This window comes from Bombina bombina, chromosome 3, assembly GCF_027579735.1.
Source record: "Bombina bombina isolate aBomBom1 chromosome 3, aBomBom1.pri, whole genome shotgun sequence".
Lineage (NCBI taxonomy): Eukaryota > Metazoa > Chordata > Amphibia > Anura > Bombinatoridae > Bombina > Bombina bombina.
The window spans coordinates 413,013,845-413,030,131 of NC_069501.1; the positions used below are offsets into that span (position 1 = coordinate 413,013,845).

At 38.7% G+C, this 16,287-nt stretch overlaps 1 protein-coding gene across 1 annotated transcript; it reads right to left on the minus strand.

Moving 5' to 3' along the window:
- Nucleotides 1–3,098: 3,098 nt before the first annotated feature.
- On the minus strand, nucleotides 3,099–4,789 carry LOC128652370 (putative nuclease HARBI1). The gene is made up of 4 exons (XM_053705309.1): nucleotides 4,453–4,789; nucleotides 4,081–4,320; nucleotides 3,492–3,866; nucleotides 3,099–3,103 (listed from the first exon to the last, which is right to left on the minus strand). The coding sequence occupies exons 1-4, from the start codon at nucleotides 4,787–4,789 to the stop codon at nucleotides 3,099–3,101; spliced, it is 957 nt and encodes a 318-aa protein (XP_053561284.1).
- Between the last annotated feature and the right edge of the window lie 11,498 nt (nucleotides 4,790–16,287).

Sequence of the window (16,287 nt, forward strand, 5' to 3'; positions counted from 1 at the left end):
GGTTCGCAATGTGTTACTAATGTTATAGGTAGCACAAGGACCGAGAAGGACCGTTGAGGGGTGTAGTACAAAGAATATATTTATTACAGATTCCGTTGAATTGTTAACAATTCAACGGAATCTGTAATAAATATATTCTTTGTACTACACCCCTCAACGGTCCTTCTCGGTCCTTGTGCTACCTATAACATTAGTAACACATTGCGAACCGACGGACCTTTGTGATATTTGGGATAATATATTATCAAGACCTAGCCTCCATTTTAGGCGCTCCTTACCTAAACCACACAAACAAACGTCTTCTCTTTTATGGGTAACTAGGGACCCATTGGTTCTAGGAGCTACAGGTCGATTTCAGTTAGCGCTATTAGATAACTCTCCCACCTTTTAATTTTTACAGAAGATAAATACATTGTATGTCAAATATTCTGAAATGTCACATTTACATGTCTACACAAGCAGTGCTTTGTTTAAAAATGAATACACTTACATTTGCATGTCTACTTGTTTCTTGAACAACATAAATGAATACAATGTAAATTATTTCCTGTAGGAATCTCAATTATTTGCATGTAAAACAGTTATCATATAAGTGCTAGTTAGGAAGCCAAAGTTTTTACACCTAAGCCATATGTAAGTCAGTCACACAGTTTACTGAATGTATGTATGTGTATTGAATGGACTGAGTGCTAAACACAGATAAACTTACATTTACGGAGATAACAGCGGATTAAAGCACGCAGTTTCTTTTGTCTGCGATTCAAGTCATTGAATCTTTTAAGGCATTGCTGTCGTGTTCTTTGATGTCCAGAAATCCGGTGCACCATCTCTCCAAGGATGGCATTGCGCCTGTCTGGGTCCAGGGTGTAGATGCCCCTCCTGTGTCGAGGAAAGTACTTTTCCATTGTATATGTGATGATAATCAGTTCACCTAGCGAGAATTTGCGAGATCTAGACATATTTTTAGTAATTATAAAAGTATATATTGGTGATAATATGCTCACTGCTCACTACTACCAAATTCAAAAGTGAAAGTAAACAAATCCCGGAAATGAACAATAAACAGAACAAAACTGCATAGGATCAATCCGCTAAAACAATACTTTTACAAACGCTGATTTATTCAAATAGTACCAATATAGCGCTATATAACTTATAGATTATTCTATAAACATAAATGTGCATGAAATATGTATGTATTTTCTACTGCGTAGTTAGCGCAATAAATATATGCATTTTTTAGTAAGTTTCATAATATATTGGTAGTTTATGTGACTATTGATGGACACCTTCCAAATGCTATTTTAATTTGCGCAGGTTTAAGTCTACAATAAGGATTTTTCTATTGCTATAAAAAAAGGTGTAGATATTTTATTGAAAACTTTATACTTGTTTATATAGCTAATTATCATATTTGTATAAAAGTACATACAAATGTTTACATAACATTGGTGTCTTGTCCAACTGATACCCATACAGGTGGGAACTACAAATAAATACTCCCATTCTTGTCACTATTCACATATAAAAAGCTCAGGAGTCAGAACAGAGACCTTTTTTATCCATATAAGTAGCGTGTTAGCAGAGGCAAATATGGATTCTACAAACAATGTTAAAAAAAAAAGGAAGATCTGTGCAATTTACTCAAACTCAGAATGAAATACTTGTTGATTTAGTAATGCAGGATTATGATGAGATTATTGGATATCATTCAAGAACTGTACCTGCACAAAGAAAAAGAAATATTTGGTCTACTATTAGCAATGCTGTTTCTTCGGAAGGCGAATTTCCCAAAGATGCAAAGGCATGCAAAAAAAGAATTGCTGACATTAGACGTCAAATTAAAAATAAAATTAGTAAAGAGAAGCAATCAGCCAAAAAAAAAAACGGTGGAGGAATGGGATTCCATGCAGATTTAACAAACTACGAACTTCAAATGTATGCAAGGATGGGTAATGCCGTGATTGTCGGTATTGATGTGCCTTCAGATACTATGCTTTTCAAAGGTACGCAACTACTGTTTATTATTATTAATATCTGGTTAACTGTGTAACCATGAGACACACTGTTATTAATAGATACTAATATGTTACGCAATCCATTTAATATGAATAAATTTGTTAAGCTTCTAGCAATCAGGAATTAACAATTGAGAGTGACAATGGAGAATGTGCAGAGAAAGAATGTCCGCAATCTGGATGTGTCGAACAACCATCAAGTAGCACTTTGAGGACACAAAACGATAACATTGGTAATTATAGAAAAATAGTTGATCTGTTCAATGATAGCATTAACTCTGCCGAAGCTGTATGTAAACTATTTGTTCTAGATCTGTGCTTTGTTGTCAAGTGTCCAGGAAACATCCCTACCTTTGTTTGAAGGTAATTAAAATAATTTTTCATACAAGTTATACTATAGATCTGTATTTTTGAATTACATTTCATTGCAATGTACTCAATGTGGCTTATAGATAATCCAGAGGATATTTGAGAAATTCATCTAGAAACCATCGTGGACAACACTATTACTGAGGAAGATGATGACAAGGATGATGAAACACAAATAGGGACACCTATTCCTGCACCCCAAGCAACAGAGAACTTTGACACAGAACATGTATTAGAAATAAATGTTAATGACAATATCAGAAGAACAGAACTAGAAAATATTAGTGAAATAGCTTCAACATACAGAGTAGAAAATAAACAATATCTTGAAAGGAAACTGTTATTAGAAGATGAAAGAAACAATGTTCTTAGCGGCATTAAAGATGTAATAAGGGACCAACATGAGGTTTGGAAGTGCAGAAATGATTTATTGCGTGAACAAAATCAGGTTATGCGTGAAAGAAATGAGCTGATGATGAAGCAAAATGAATTATTGTGTAACCTTGTAAAGCAAATGGAGAAACTAACATATAACAAGTGTGACTCACCTGACACTGCAGTTTAAATAAATAAACTTGTAAATCAATGTAACCTTTGTTAGTTGCATTTATGAATTTATTATTATTTTAATTGTTTAAAATTTATGTGCAGCATGTTTTTTCTAATGCTAGTGCATGTTTAAAAGATTATTTTGAATGTATCAATCAATCATTAGCCTGAACATGGAAAATATAATAGCAATACCAACAACATAAAAACAACCATAGTTACACTCACACACACAGAAATATGCAAATTTATGTAATTACAGAAATCAAACAGAGTTTGAATGAAGAAATGTAAAGTTTTATTGACAAAGAATCAAATAGTCCACCAAAACAAAAAAAATTAAGTTGATGATTGCTGCAGCAGTGTCACTGTTCCTGTTGAGTAAAAACAAAAGCACATTGTTACTATGCGAATATAACATTGACCACATGCTATAACGAACTATGGGGATAGAGGACTAGATTGATGGCGCGGAGGTGGACAGTGGTTTACAGTGTTTATTCATCATAAAGTTACATTGTTTTGCATTAACACAGTAAATACACAAAAACTTACAGGTGAAGTATCTCTCTATTAGCTCTTTTCGGTTAGAAACTCCATTTTGCGTAGAATGTTCTGTAAGTACTTCAGGAGGTGAATAATCATCTTGTGGGAGATCAAAAATTTCTAAGTTATCCGCATCCCCATGTTGGACTGCCATGTTGTGTAGCATACAGCACACAAGTATGATGTAATTTACTTTCTCAGGAGAATACAATAGAACACCACCTGTGCGGTCCAATGCACGAAAACGCATTTTCAGGACTCCAAATGTCCTTTCAACTGCACTCCGTGTACTTCTATGTGCCTCATTAAAATGCATTTCTGATTCGGATTTCGGATTGGGGACAGGTGTTAAACGCCATGGACGACACGGGTAGCCGCTATCAGCTATAAATACAAAGACAATATTAATATAAACACCTTTGTCGAAAATGAGATATATACGTACAGATGTGTGTGGAAAAAAAGAGAGAAAGAAAAAAAGATAGAGAACGAGAGAGAGAGAGAGAGAGAGATAGAGAGGGAAAGAGAGAGGGAGAGAGAGAGAGAGAGAGAGAGAGACCGAGAGAGAGATTTGGGTCCCACCTACCTAATAGCCAACCGTGTGGCATCTCACCACGTTCAAAAGATGTATATAATTGCGATTGCTTCAGTATGTGGTAGTCATGGCATGACCCATGGAAGCCGGACCTCACTTCCCAAATCTGAAGCTTGGAATCACATACAGCTTGTACATTGAAGGAGTGAAATTTTTTGCGATTTCTATAGTGCTCCTCAGCTGATGAAGGTGGTACCAATGCAATGTGAGTGCAGTCTATAGCACCTAGAACATTGGGAATCCCTGCAACATTATAAAAGTCAATTTTTATTCTGTGCCACTGTTCTGAATTCTTTGGAACACATATATATTTGTTTAAATGTTTTAAAATTGCCTTTAAAACAACAACCATATGCCTGGAAAATGAGGGCTGACTCATTCCTACAATTGGACTGGACACTGATTGAAAAGATCCTGTAGCTAAGAAATGTAGCACAGCCAATAATTTCACTATTCCAGGGATTGATCTTGTCCTTCTTGTGCTTGGCTCCAGGTCAAGTTTTATAAGTCCATATAAATCTAAAATAGTTGCTCTGTTGAGCCTGAACCGTTTCTTAACTTCAGAATCAGTTAAAGCATGCAGACCACAACGGGGTAGAAAAAGTCTTGGCGCCCGTGTGCGCCTTTGTAAAGGCACATCTCTGTCACAATCATCAGTCTCTTCCAAGCGCCGAGCAAGGGACAGTTGCGCTAAAATAAGAAAGTATTCCATTTCGAGATAGGTGATACAGTGGGCTATACTGAAGATTCGCCCATGTATATATGGCGCAAATCCAAAGATGTAGTTCAGTGCGATACTACACTTCACTATTTGCGAGAAGTGATGTTGAATATCAGACAACTCGTATTTCAGTCTCTGCACGTACAATTACGACTTGCTCCCTATTGTGTATTAGCACTGTCGGGAGCGCGCCCGTGCGCCTAGCGAAGTTAGGCGAGGTGCGAACATGTTCCATTCAGATTTGCGCAATTTTAGGCGCAGAGGACAATGATAAATTAGGGGATGTTTTAATGTGTGATATTTTGGTCGTAATTGTATGAGAAGTTGTTTGATAAATCTAGCCCTTACAGGATGCATATCTTCATATTCCAATTCATCCAGATCACTATCAGTTCCTGAGATTCTCTTTTCTAGACAAGCATTACCAATTTTTTGCTCTTCCTTTTGGCCTAGCGACAGCTCCAAGAATTTTTTTAAAGGTTCTCGGTGCTCTACTCCCTGTAATCAGCGAGCGGGGTATTGCGGTGTTTCCTTATTTGGACGATATCTTGGTACTTGCTTAGTCTTTTCGTTCTGCAGAATCTCACATGAGTCAACTAGTGTTGTTTCTTCAAAAACATGGTTGGAGGATCAGTTTACCAAAAAGTTCTTTGATTCCTCAGACAAAGGTAACCTTTTTAGGTTTCCAGATAGATTCAGTGTCCATGACTTTGTCTCTAACGGACAAGAGACGTTTGAAATTGGTTGCAGCATGTCGGAACCTTCAGTCTCAGTCATTCCCTTCAGTAGCTATGTACATGGAAGTTTTAGGTCTCATGACTGCAGCATCGGACGCAATCCCCTTTGCTCGTTTTCATATGAGACCTCTCCAGTTTTGTATGCTGAACCAATGGTGCAGGGATTATACCAGGATATCACAATTAATATCCTTAAATCCCAATGTTCAACTATCTCTGACTTGGTGGTTAGATCACCATCGTATTGTTCTAGGGGCCTCTTTTGTTCGTCCAACCTGGACTGTGATCACAACAAATGCGAGTCTTTCAGGTTGGGGAGCTGTTTGGGGATCTCTGACAGCACAAGGGGTTTGGAAATCTCAAGAGGCGAGATTACCAATAAATATTTTGGAAACTCTGTGCGATTCTCAGGGCTCTTCAGTTTTGGGCTCTATTGAAGAGAGAACCGTTCATTTGTTTTCAGACAGACAATATCACAACTGTGGCATATGTAAATCATCAGGGTGGGACTCACAGTCCTCAAGCTATGAAAGAAGTATCTCGGATACTTGTTTGGGCGGAATCCAGCTCCTATCTAATTTCTGCGGTTCATATCCGAGATATAGACAATTGGGAAGCGGATTATCTCAGTCTTCAGACTTTACATCCGGGAGAGTGGTCTCTCCACCCAGATGTGTTTTCTCAAATTGTTCAGATTTGGGGTCTTCCAGAAATAGATCTGATGGCATCTCATCTAAACAAGAAACTTCCCAGGTACCTGCCCAGGTCCAGGGATACTCAGGCGGAAGCAGTGGATGCGTTGACACTTCCTTGGTGTTATCAACCTGCTTATATTTTCCCGCCTCTAGTTCTTCTTCCAAGAGTAATCTCCAAAATCATCATGGAACAATCGTTTGTCTTGCTGGTGGCTCCAGCATGGCCTCACAGGTTTTGGTATGCGGATCTTGTTCGGATGTCCAGTTGCCAACCTTGGCCACTTCCATTACGACCGGACCTTCTGTCTCAAGGTCCATTTTTCCATCAGGATCTCAAATCATTAAATTTGAAGGTATGGAAATTGAACGCCTAGTGCTTAGTCATAGAGGTTTCTCTGATTCAGTGATTAATACTATGTTACAGGCTCGAAAATCTGTTTCTAGAAAGATTTATTATCGAGTTTGGAAGACTTACATTTCATGGTGTTCTTCTCATGAATTCTCTTGGCATTCTTTATGGAATTCCTAGAATTTTACAGTTTCTTCAGGATGGTTTGGATAAAGGTTTGTCTGCAAGTTCCTTGAAAGGACAAATCTCTGCTCTTTCTGTTTTATTCCACAGAAAAATTGCTAAACTTCCTGATATTCACTGTTTTGTACAGGCTTTGGTTCGTATCAAGCCTGTCATTAAATCAATCTCTCCTCCTTGGAGTCTTAATTTGGTTTTGAAGGCTTTACAGGCTCCTCCATTTGAGCCTATGTATTCTTTGGACATTAAACTACTTTCTTGGAAAGTGTTGTTCCTTTTGGCCATATCTTCTGCTAGAAGAGTTTCTGAATTATCTGCTCTCTCTTGTGAATCTCCTTTTCTGATTTTTCTTCAGGATAAGGCAGTTTTGCGGACTTCATTTAAATTCTTACATAAGGTTGTGAATTCTAACAACATTAATAGAGAAATTGTTGTCCCTTCTTTGTGTCCTAATCCTGAGAATTATTTGGAGAGATCTTTACATTCCTTGGATGTGGTGAGAGCTTTGAAATATTATGTTGAAGCTACTAAAGATTTCAGGAAGACTTTTAGTCTATTTGTTAGCTTTTCTGGTTCCAGAAAGGTCAGAAGGATTCTGCCGTCTCTTTGGCATTGTGGTTAAAGCTTTTGATTCATCAAGCTTATTTGGAGTCGGGTAAGGCCCCGCCTCAGAGAATTACAGCTTATTCTACTAGATCAGTTTCCACTTCTTGGGCTTTTAAGAATGAAGCTTCAGTTGATCAGATTTGCAAAGCAGCAACTTGGTCTTCTATGCATACATTTACTAAATTCTACCATTTTGATGTATTTGCTTCTTCGGAAGTTTTGGTAGAAAAGTTCTTCAGGCAGCTGTTTCAGTTTGATTCTTCTGCTTATGATTTAAGTTTTTCCTTTTATTTATGAGAATAAACTTATATTTGGGTTGTGGATTAATTTTTTTCAGCGAAATACTGTTTTTATTTTATCCCTCCCTCTCTAGTGACTCTTGCGTGGAGTCCCACTTCTTGGGTATTGCTATCCCATACGTCACTAGCTCATGGACTCTTGCCAATTACATGAAAGAAAACATAATTTATGTAAGAACTTACCTGATAAATTAATTTATTTCATATTGGCAAGAGTCCATGATGCCCACCCTTTTTTATGGTGGTTATGATTTTTTTGTATAAAGCACAATTATTTCCAAATTTCTTTGTTGATGCTTTTTACTCCTTTCTTATCACCCCGCTACTTGGCTATTCATTAAACTGAATTGTGGGTGTGGTGAGGGGTGTATTTATAGGCATTTTGAGGTTTGGGAAACTTTGCCCCTCCTGGTAGGATTGTATATCCCATACGTCACTAGCTCATGGACTCTTGCCAATATGAAAGAAATGAATTTATCAGGTAAGTTCTTACATAAATTATGTTATTTAGATACAGACCTTCAAGAAGTTATAAAGTACATAAAAGAAGGTTGGCGGGATATGCCGGTAGCTTTTGAGGGTGAAATCTCAGATTCAGACAGTATTATTCCTTCATCTGATACTGAAGAAGTAAACTTCAGATTTAAAGAAAGTATTGGCTACTTTGGACGACTCCGATACTTCTGTCATTGTCAACCCTAAGAAGTCTAGTAAACTTAATAAATACTATGATGTTCCTTCCTCTGTGGAAGTTTTTTCTGTCCCAGACCGTGTGACGGAGATTATTTCACAGGAATGGGAGAAGCTGAAGAAGATGTATGTTCATCAAGGTCTTCAATGGCAACCTGCAGTTTGTATTGCCACAGTAGCAAGTGCGGAATCTTATTGGTGCGACACCTTGTCTGAATCAATTTTAGTAGAGACTCCGTTGGAGGAGATGCTAACATGCAAGTTATTACACTGAGAGCCAAGATGTCTGGCTTCACTGTCCTAGCCCGCAGGGCATTGTGGTAAAATCTTGGTCAGCTGATGTTACCTCTAAGTCCAAGCTTTTGACTCTTCCTTACAAGGGAAAGACCTTGTTCGGATCTGGTCTTGCAGAAATAATTTCTGATATTACGGGTGAAAAAGGGTCTTTTCTACCGCAAGACAAGAAGAACAGACTCAAAGGACGTCAAAGTAATTTTTGTTCCATTCGTAACTTCAAAGGTCAAAAGTCTTCCTCTCTCTCTTCCAAGCAGGAGCAGTCCAACTTTTCTTGGAAGCCCAATCAGTCTTGAAATAAGGGGAAGCAATGAAAGAAACCTTCAGCTAAGTCTAAGTCGGCATCAAGGGTCGGCCCCCGGTCCGGGTTCGGATCAAGTGGGGGGCAGACTTTCCCTGTTTTGTCAAGCGTGGAGACGAGATGTCCCAGATCCTTGGGCTGTGTACATAGTATCTCAGGGTTACAAAATAGAGTTCAAAATTTTCCTCCCAGGGGCAGATTCCACCTCTCAAGATTATCTGCAGACCAGGTAAAAGAGAGGTATTCTTGAACTGTGTTCAGGACCTTTCCTCCCTGGGAGTGATTGTTCCAGTTCCAGTAAAGGAACAAGGTCTAGGATTCTATTCAAATTTGTTTGTGGTTCCCACAAAAGAGGGAGCTTTTCAACCCATTTTAGATCTAAAGTGCCTCTACAAGTGTCTCAGGGTACCTTCCTTCAAAATGGAAACTATTCGTTCCATTCTTCCTTTGGTCCAGGGAGGAACTTGGAGTTCCTTAGCCATGAAGGAGGTGGCACAGATTATTCAGTGGGCGGAACCTCACAATTGTTGTCTATCTGCCATCCACATTCCTGGAGTGGACAAATGGGAACCGGATTTCCTGAGCAAACAGACATTTCATCCTTGGGGAGTGGGCTCTCCATCCAGATGTGTTCTCCAAGTTAAGCCTTAAATGGGGGGGGGGGGGGGGCGGTGTTGGATCTGATGGCGTCTCGGCAGAACGCCAAGCTTCCAAAGTACGTTTCAAGGTCAAGAGATCCTCAGGCCGCTCTGATAGATGCTCTGGCGGTTCCTTGGGATTTCGGTCTAGCAAACCTGTTTCCTCCATTTGTGCTCCTTCCACAAGTTATTGCTCATATTAAATAAGAGAAAGCATTGGTAATTCTAATAGCTCCTGCATGGTCTCGCAGGATCTGGTATGCAGACCTAGTGAAGATGTCTTCTTGGCCACCTTGGAGGTTGCCTCTGAGGAAGGACCTTCTAACTCAGGGTCCATTCCTCCATCCAAATATTGTTTTTCTGAAGCTGACTGCTTGGAGATTGAATGCTTATTCTGTCTAAGCATGGATTTTCGGAGTCGGTCATTGAGACCATGATCCAGGTTTGCAAGCCTGTTACTCGAAAAATTTACCATAAGGTATGGCGTAAATACCTTTATTGGTATGAATCAAAGGGCTGTTCTTGGAGTAGGGTCAGGATTTCTATAATTTTGTCTTTTCTCCAGGAAGGTCTGGAGAAAGGGTTGTCAGTCAGTTCTCTGAAAGGTCAGATTTCTGCATTATCTATTTTATTACACAAGTGTCTGGCGGATGTGCCAGATGTACAATCTTTTTGTCAGGCCCTGGTCAGAATCAGGCCTGTGTTTAAACCTGTTGCTCCTCCTTGGAGCCTTAATCTTGTTCTTAAAGTTTTGCAGCAGGCTCCGTTTGAGCCAATGCATTCCATAGATTTTAAGTTGCTATCTTGGAAGGTTTTGTTTCTTATTGCTATCTCTTCTGCTCGGAAAGTTTCAGAACTCTCTGCTTTGCAGTGTGATTCGCCTTACCTTATCTTTCATGTGGATAAGTCATTTCTTCGTACTAAATTGGGGTTTCTTCCTAAAGTGGTTTCAGATAAAAATATTAATCAGGAAATTGTTTTTCCTTCTCTCTGTCCCAATCCTTCTTCTCATAAAGAACGTCTGTTGCATAACTTGGATGTTGTGCATGTTCTAAAATTCTACCTACAGGCGACTAAGGATTTTCGCCAGTCTTTTTCCCTGTTTGTTTCTCAGGAAAGCGTAAGGGTCAGAAGGCTACTTCTACTTCTCTTTCCCTCTGGTTGAGAGGTATGATTCATTTTGCTTATGAGACTGCTGGACAGCAGCCTCCTAAGAGAATTACAGTTCATTCCACTAGGGCTGTCTCCTCTTCTTGGGCTTTCAAAGATGAAGCTTCTGTGGAACAGCTTTGCAAGGCTGCAACTTGGTCCTCTCTGCATACTTTTTCCAAATTTTACACATTTAATACTTTTGCCTCGGCTGAGGCCTCTTTTGGAAGAAAGTTTCTTCAAGCGGTGGTGCCTTCTGTTTAGGTCTGCCTGTCTTGTTCTCCCTCCCTGTTCATTCTGTGTCCTCTACCTTGGGTATTGGTTCCCACTAGTAATTGAATGACGTTGTGGACCTTTATTAAGACAGTTATTTTTGACTAAACTTCAGGCACCTCTACACCTTTGTGTTATTCTTTTTCCATTTCCCTTCCGTCGAATGACTGGGGATTATGGGTAGGGGAGTGACACTTAACAGCTTTGCTGTGGTGCTCTTTACCTCCTCCTGCTGGCCAGGAGTGATATTCCAACTAGTAATTGAATGACGTTGTGGACTCTCCATATCCGGAAATAAAATAAATTTATCAGGTAAGCATACATTTTGTTATTGGGAGGGCGGGGGTTAATGTATAGCTAGCTAGGATCAGTAATCCACAAATAAGAGCAATATTTTTAGTTTTATAGTTTATTTCATTTGCAGCACATTTTTAGAGGTTAATACATGAGTAGACAGTACACAATGACATTGATTTGCGGTAAAAAAAGAACACAGATACATAAAACAATCTTGAAATAATACGGCTAGATTACGAGTTGTGCGTTAGGCTTAAAAAGCAGCGTTAAGAGGTCCTAACGCTGCTTTTTAATGCCCACGAGTCTTGCAGGTACAGGTGTACCGCTCACTTTTTTGGCCAGACTTGGAAATACCGCAAATCCACTTACGTAAATTGCATATTCTTTTTTTTTCAATGGAACTTGCATAGCAACGGTATTACGAGTCTGACAAAAAGTGAGAGGTACACCTTCTCCTGTCAAGACTGGTACCGCATTTTAAAGTCAGTAGTTAAGAGTTTTATGGTACAACGACGTAGCATAAAACTCTTAACTAAAGTGCTAAAAAGTACACTAACACTCATAAACTACCTATTAACCCCTAAACCGAGGCCCTCCCGCATTGCAAACACTAAAATAAAATGTTTAACCCCTAATCTGCTGAACCGGACATTGCCACCATATAATAAACATATTAACCCCTAAACCGCTGCACTCCCGCCTCGCAAACATTAGTTAAATATTATTAACCCCTAATCTGCCGTCCCTAACATCGCCGACACCTACTTACATTTATTAACCCCTAATCTGCCGTCCGCAACGTCGCCGCCACTATACTAAAGTTATTAACCCCTAAATCTAAGTCTAACCCTAACACCCCCTAACTTAAATATAATTACAATAAATCTAAATAAATATTCCTATCATTAACTAAATAATTCCTATTTAAAACTAAATACTTACCTATAAAATAAACCCTAAGATAGCTACAATATAACTAATAGTTACATTGTATCTAGCTTAGGGTTTATTTTTATTTTACAGGCAAGTTTGTATTTATTTTAACTAGGTAGAATAGTTACTAAATAGTTATTAACTATTTAATAACTACCTAGCTAAAATAAATAGTTACCTGTCCAATAAAACCTAACCTAAGTTACAATTACACCTAACACTACACTATAATTAAATTAATTCCCTAAATTAAAAACAATTAAATACAATTAAATAAAATTATCTAAAGTACAAAAACAAACAAACGCTAAATTGCAGAAAATAATAAACAAATTACAAGATTTTTAAACTAATTACACCTAATCTAATCCCCCTAACAAAATAAAAAAAGCCCTACCCTACACTAAATTACAAATAGCCCTTAAAAGGGCCTTTTGCTGGGCATTGCCCCATAGTAATCAGCTCTTTTACCTGTAAAAAAAATTACAAATCCCCCCCCCAACATTAAAACCCACCACCCACACAACCAACCCTACTCTAAAACCCACCCAATACCACCTTAAAAAAAACCTAACACTAACCGCTTGAAGATCACCTTACCGGGAGAAGTCTTCATCCAACCGGGCCGAAGTCCTTAACGAAGCCAGGAGAAGTCTTCATCCAAGCCGGGCAAAGTGATCCTCCAGACAGGCAGAAGTCTTCATCCAGACGGCATCTTCTATCTTCATCCATCTGGTGCGGAGCGGGTCCATCTTCAAGACATCCGACGCGGAGCATCCTCTTCATCCGACGGCTAAGACTGAATGAAGGTTCCTTTAAATGACGTTATCCAAGATGGCTTCCCTTCAATTCCGATTGGCTGATAGAATTCTATCAGCCAATCGGAATTAAGGTAGAAAAAATCCTATTGGCTGATGCTTGCATTCTATTGGCTGATTGGAACAGCCAATAGAATGCCAGCTCAATCCTATTGGCTGATTGCATCAGCCAATAGGATTGAACTTCAATCCTATTGGCTGATTGCATCAGCCAAAAGGATTTTTTCTACCTTAATTCCGATTGACTGATAGAATTCTATCAGGCAATCAGAATTGAAGGGACGCCATCTTGGATGACGTCATTTAAAGGAACCTTCATTCAGTCTTAGCCGTCGGATGAAGAGGATGCTCCGCATTGTATTTCTTGAAGATGGACTTGCTCCGTGCTGGATGGATGAAGATAGAAGAAGCCGTCTTGATGAAGACTTCTGCCCGTCTGGAGGACCACTTCGCCCGGCTTGGATGAAGACTTCTCCCAGCTTCGTTGAGGACTTCGGCCCGGTTGGATAAAGACTTCTCCCGGTAAGGTGATCTTCAAGGGGTTAGTGTTAGTTTTTTTTAATGGGGTATTGGGTGGGTTTTAGAGTAGGGTTGGTTGTGTGGGTGGTGGGTTTTAATGTTGGGGGGGATTTGTAATTTTTTTTACAGGTAAAAGAGCTGATCACTTTGGGGCAATGCCCCGCAAAGACGGCTATCCACGTTGATTCCTATGGGGAAATCGTGCACAAGTACGTTACACCAGCTCACCGCTAACGTAAGCAGCGCTGGTATTGGAGTGCAGTAATGAGCAAAATTTTGCTCAACACTCACTTCTTGTCTGGTTTGTAAAAACCCGTAATACCAGCGCTGTCTGAAAGTGAGCGGTGACTGCTCGTTTGCACCACATAGCCTCTAACGCAAAACTCGTAATCTAGCCAATAGTTCTAACATATAGAATCAAATGGCTGAGGAAAGTAATAAAGTTAAAAAGTAGAACTTTATTAAAGTACAAAATATAACAATGTTAATAGGGTATAAACAAACAGACAGCAAACCAAAAGGAAAAATCCCATGCCTTTCATGCTCGTAGGCACTTCATCATGTGATCCCTGACTAAGTGCCTATGGGCACTTTGTTTCTAGGCTTAGAAGCAGCAATGCATTACAGGGAGATAGCTTCTGATTGGTGACTGTACATATATACCTCTTGCCATTGGTTCATCTGATTTGTTAGCTAACTTCCAGTACTGCATTTCTGCTCCTTCGACAAAGGATACTAAGAGAATGAAGCAGATTAGATAATAGAAGTAAATTGGAAAATTGTTTAAAATTCATGATTTATATCATGAAAGGAAAAAATTGAGATTTCATGTCCCTTTAATGTGGCTAAGAGGATTATACATATTTGATTTTAGTAGTGTTAAACAAAGTTGTGAGCAGCCAAGGATTGCTGGGCCAGGGTTAGGCAAGATACCACCACCAGCTGCTAAGGGGTGAAAGACGGGTATGAAAGAAGATGAGAGTATGTTTTTTGTGAGTTTCTTGTGGAGCATAGTGGGCAGAAGGTTGAGACAAATGAACAGAGCTCATGTGAGTAGTAGAAGGGGGAAGGTAGAAGAGGTGAGATACAAACAGAACTTGGATTGAAGTACCTTAATGGTAGAGCTGTAACTTTAAAGGGATATGAAAACCAAAACATTTATTTTGTTTTTCAGACATTTTAAAAAGCTTCCAAATTACTTCTGTTATCCAATGATGTTCTGTGTTGAAGAGATACCTAGGTAGGCATCTGGAGTACTACATGGCAGGAAATAGGACTGCCAATCTAGTGCTTTTACAAATTAATAACATTCTTGTAAAACTGCTGCCATATAGTGCTCCAGAAATGGACCAGCTTCTAAACTTATGTCCCTGCTTTTCAACAAAAGATACAAAGAGTACGAAGAAAATTAAATAATAGAAGTAAATTAGAAAAGTATTTATAATTGCATGCTCTATTTGAATCAAGAAAGAAAATGTTTGGGTTTCCTATACCTTTAAGCACATCAGTAAGGCCCTGGTCAAACTTAGAAAGAGAATGAGCACAATGTGGCCTTCCATGTATTTTTTTAGTCCAACCACTATTTTCTAATCTCATTATATGCTTTTCAAATTTTAAATACAGAGTGTTTTTTTTACCTCTTTTGATCCAATGTAGATGTTATTTTAGTAAGCAACTGAGTAAGTAAAGTATATATTTTTCTTTTGCTGAATTTTAAAAAATGTGTTCACCAACACCACTGGAGAAAAAAAACACATTGTATACCAAAGGGACCCCTTTTAGAATTGTTATTATTTATTTCATATATTAAATAAAAATATAGTTTTCTTTCATATAGGTGATAAGAGTCCATGATCCATTACTCCTGGGAATTACCTTTTCTGCCACTAGGAGGATGCAAAGATTCCCAAATCTCAGAGCTCTATAAAAAAAGTAATAATTCTTGTCTTTGCCTCCGCTGGAGATAGGTGAAGAATGAAGTTGTGCAAGATTGTTTGATATTTTATTTTAGGGTTTCCTGGTTAGGACCCTGTAGTTCCCCTCTTCAGTACTGACTTAGTCATGAAGGACAGGTTTGGAGTATTAGGCATTAAGCTTAATTTTATCCTTTGCACTTATTTGTCTTTTATTCTTACTCCTTTGCACTTATTTGTCTTTTATTCTTACACTAGGAAATGCTTAAACCTACTACTGATAAAATTCTCAGTACTAGGTTAAGTACTTGAGGTAAGTTTATGTTTTAGGTGGGTGACTGTTAGTTATTTTGATGGAAACCATAAGGAATGCCCCTGGCCAGCTTATTAGTGCTAGCTTTTGCAGCACATATTCTTATATTTGAGCCTTCAGGGGGATCTTTATTATTTATTAAATGTGTGTTACTTCTTTTTTTTGCGCCTTTTTTTGTGCTTAGTGAGCGTGTTTGGGTGCATGTGGTAAGCGTTCCTACATCGCAGGTTGATTATGTAGTTACGCTTTTTGGTTTTGGAGATCAGTTGTGTAATGCTTGTTATCAAAAGTATAGTGAGATAAATCTCACCCAGCAATAGGGGCGCACAAGATACCAAATACGGTGTCTTGTGTTGCTCTGGTTTCTTGGATTAAGCAATTAATTCATATGGCTTATGTAGAGGCAGATCAGACTCCTCCTAAACGTATCACAGCCCATTCTACTCTTTCTGAAGCCACTTCCTGGGCATTCAAGAATGAGGCTT

Excerpts from the sequence above, each read along its gene's own strand:
- LOC128652370 (XM_053705309.1), bottom strand. The coding sequence starts at position 4,789 with ATGGAATACTTTCTTATTTTAGCGCAACTGTCCCTTGCTCGGCGCTTG. Across the intron at positions 4,321-4,452 it reads CAGTCCAATTGTAGGAATGA|GGATTCCCAATGTTCTAGGT; the intron begins GTCAGCCCTCAT and ends ATAATGTTGCAG. Across the intron at positions 3,867-4,080 it reads ACGTGGTGAGATGCCACACG|CTGATAGCGGCTACCCGTGT; the intron begins GTTGGCTATTAG and ends TTGTATTTATAG.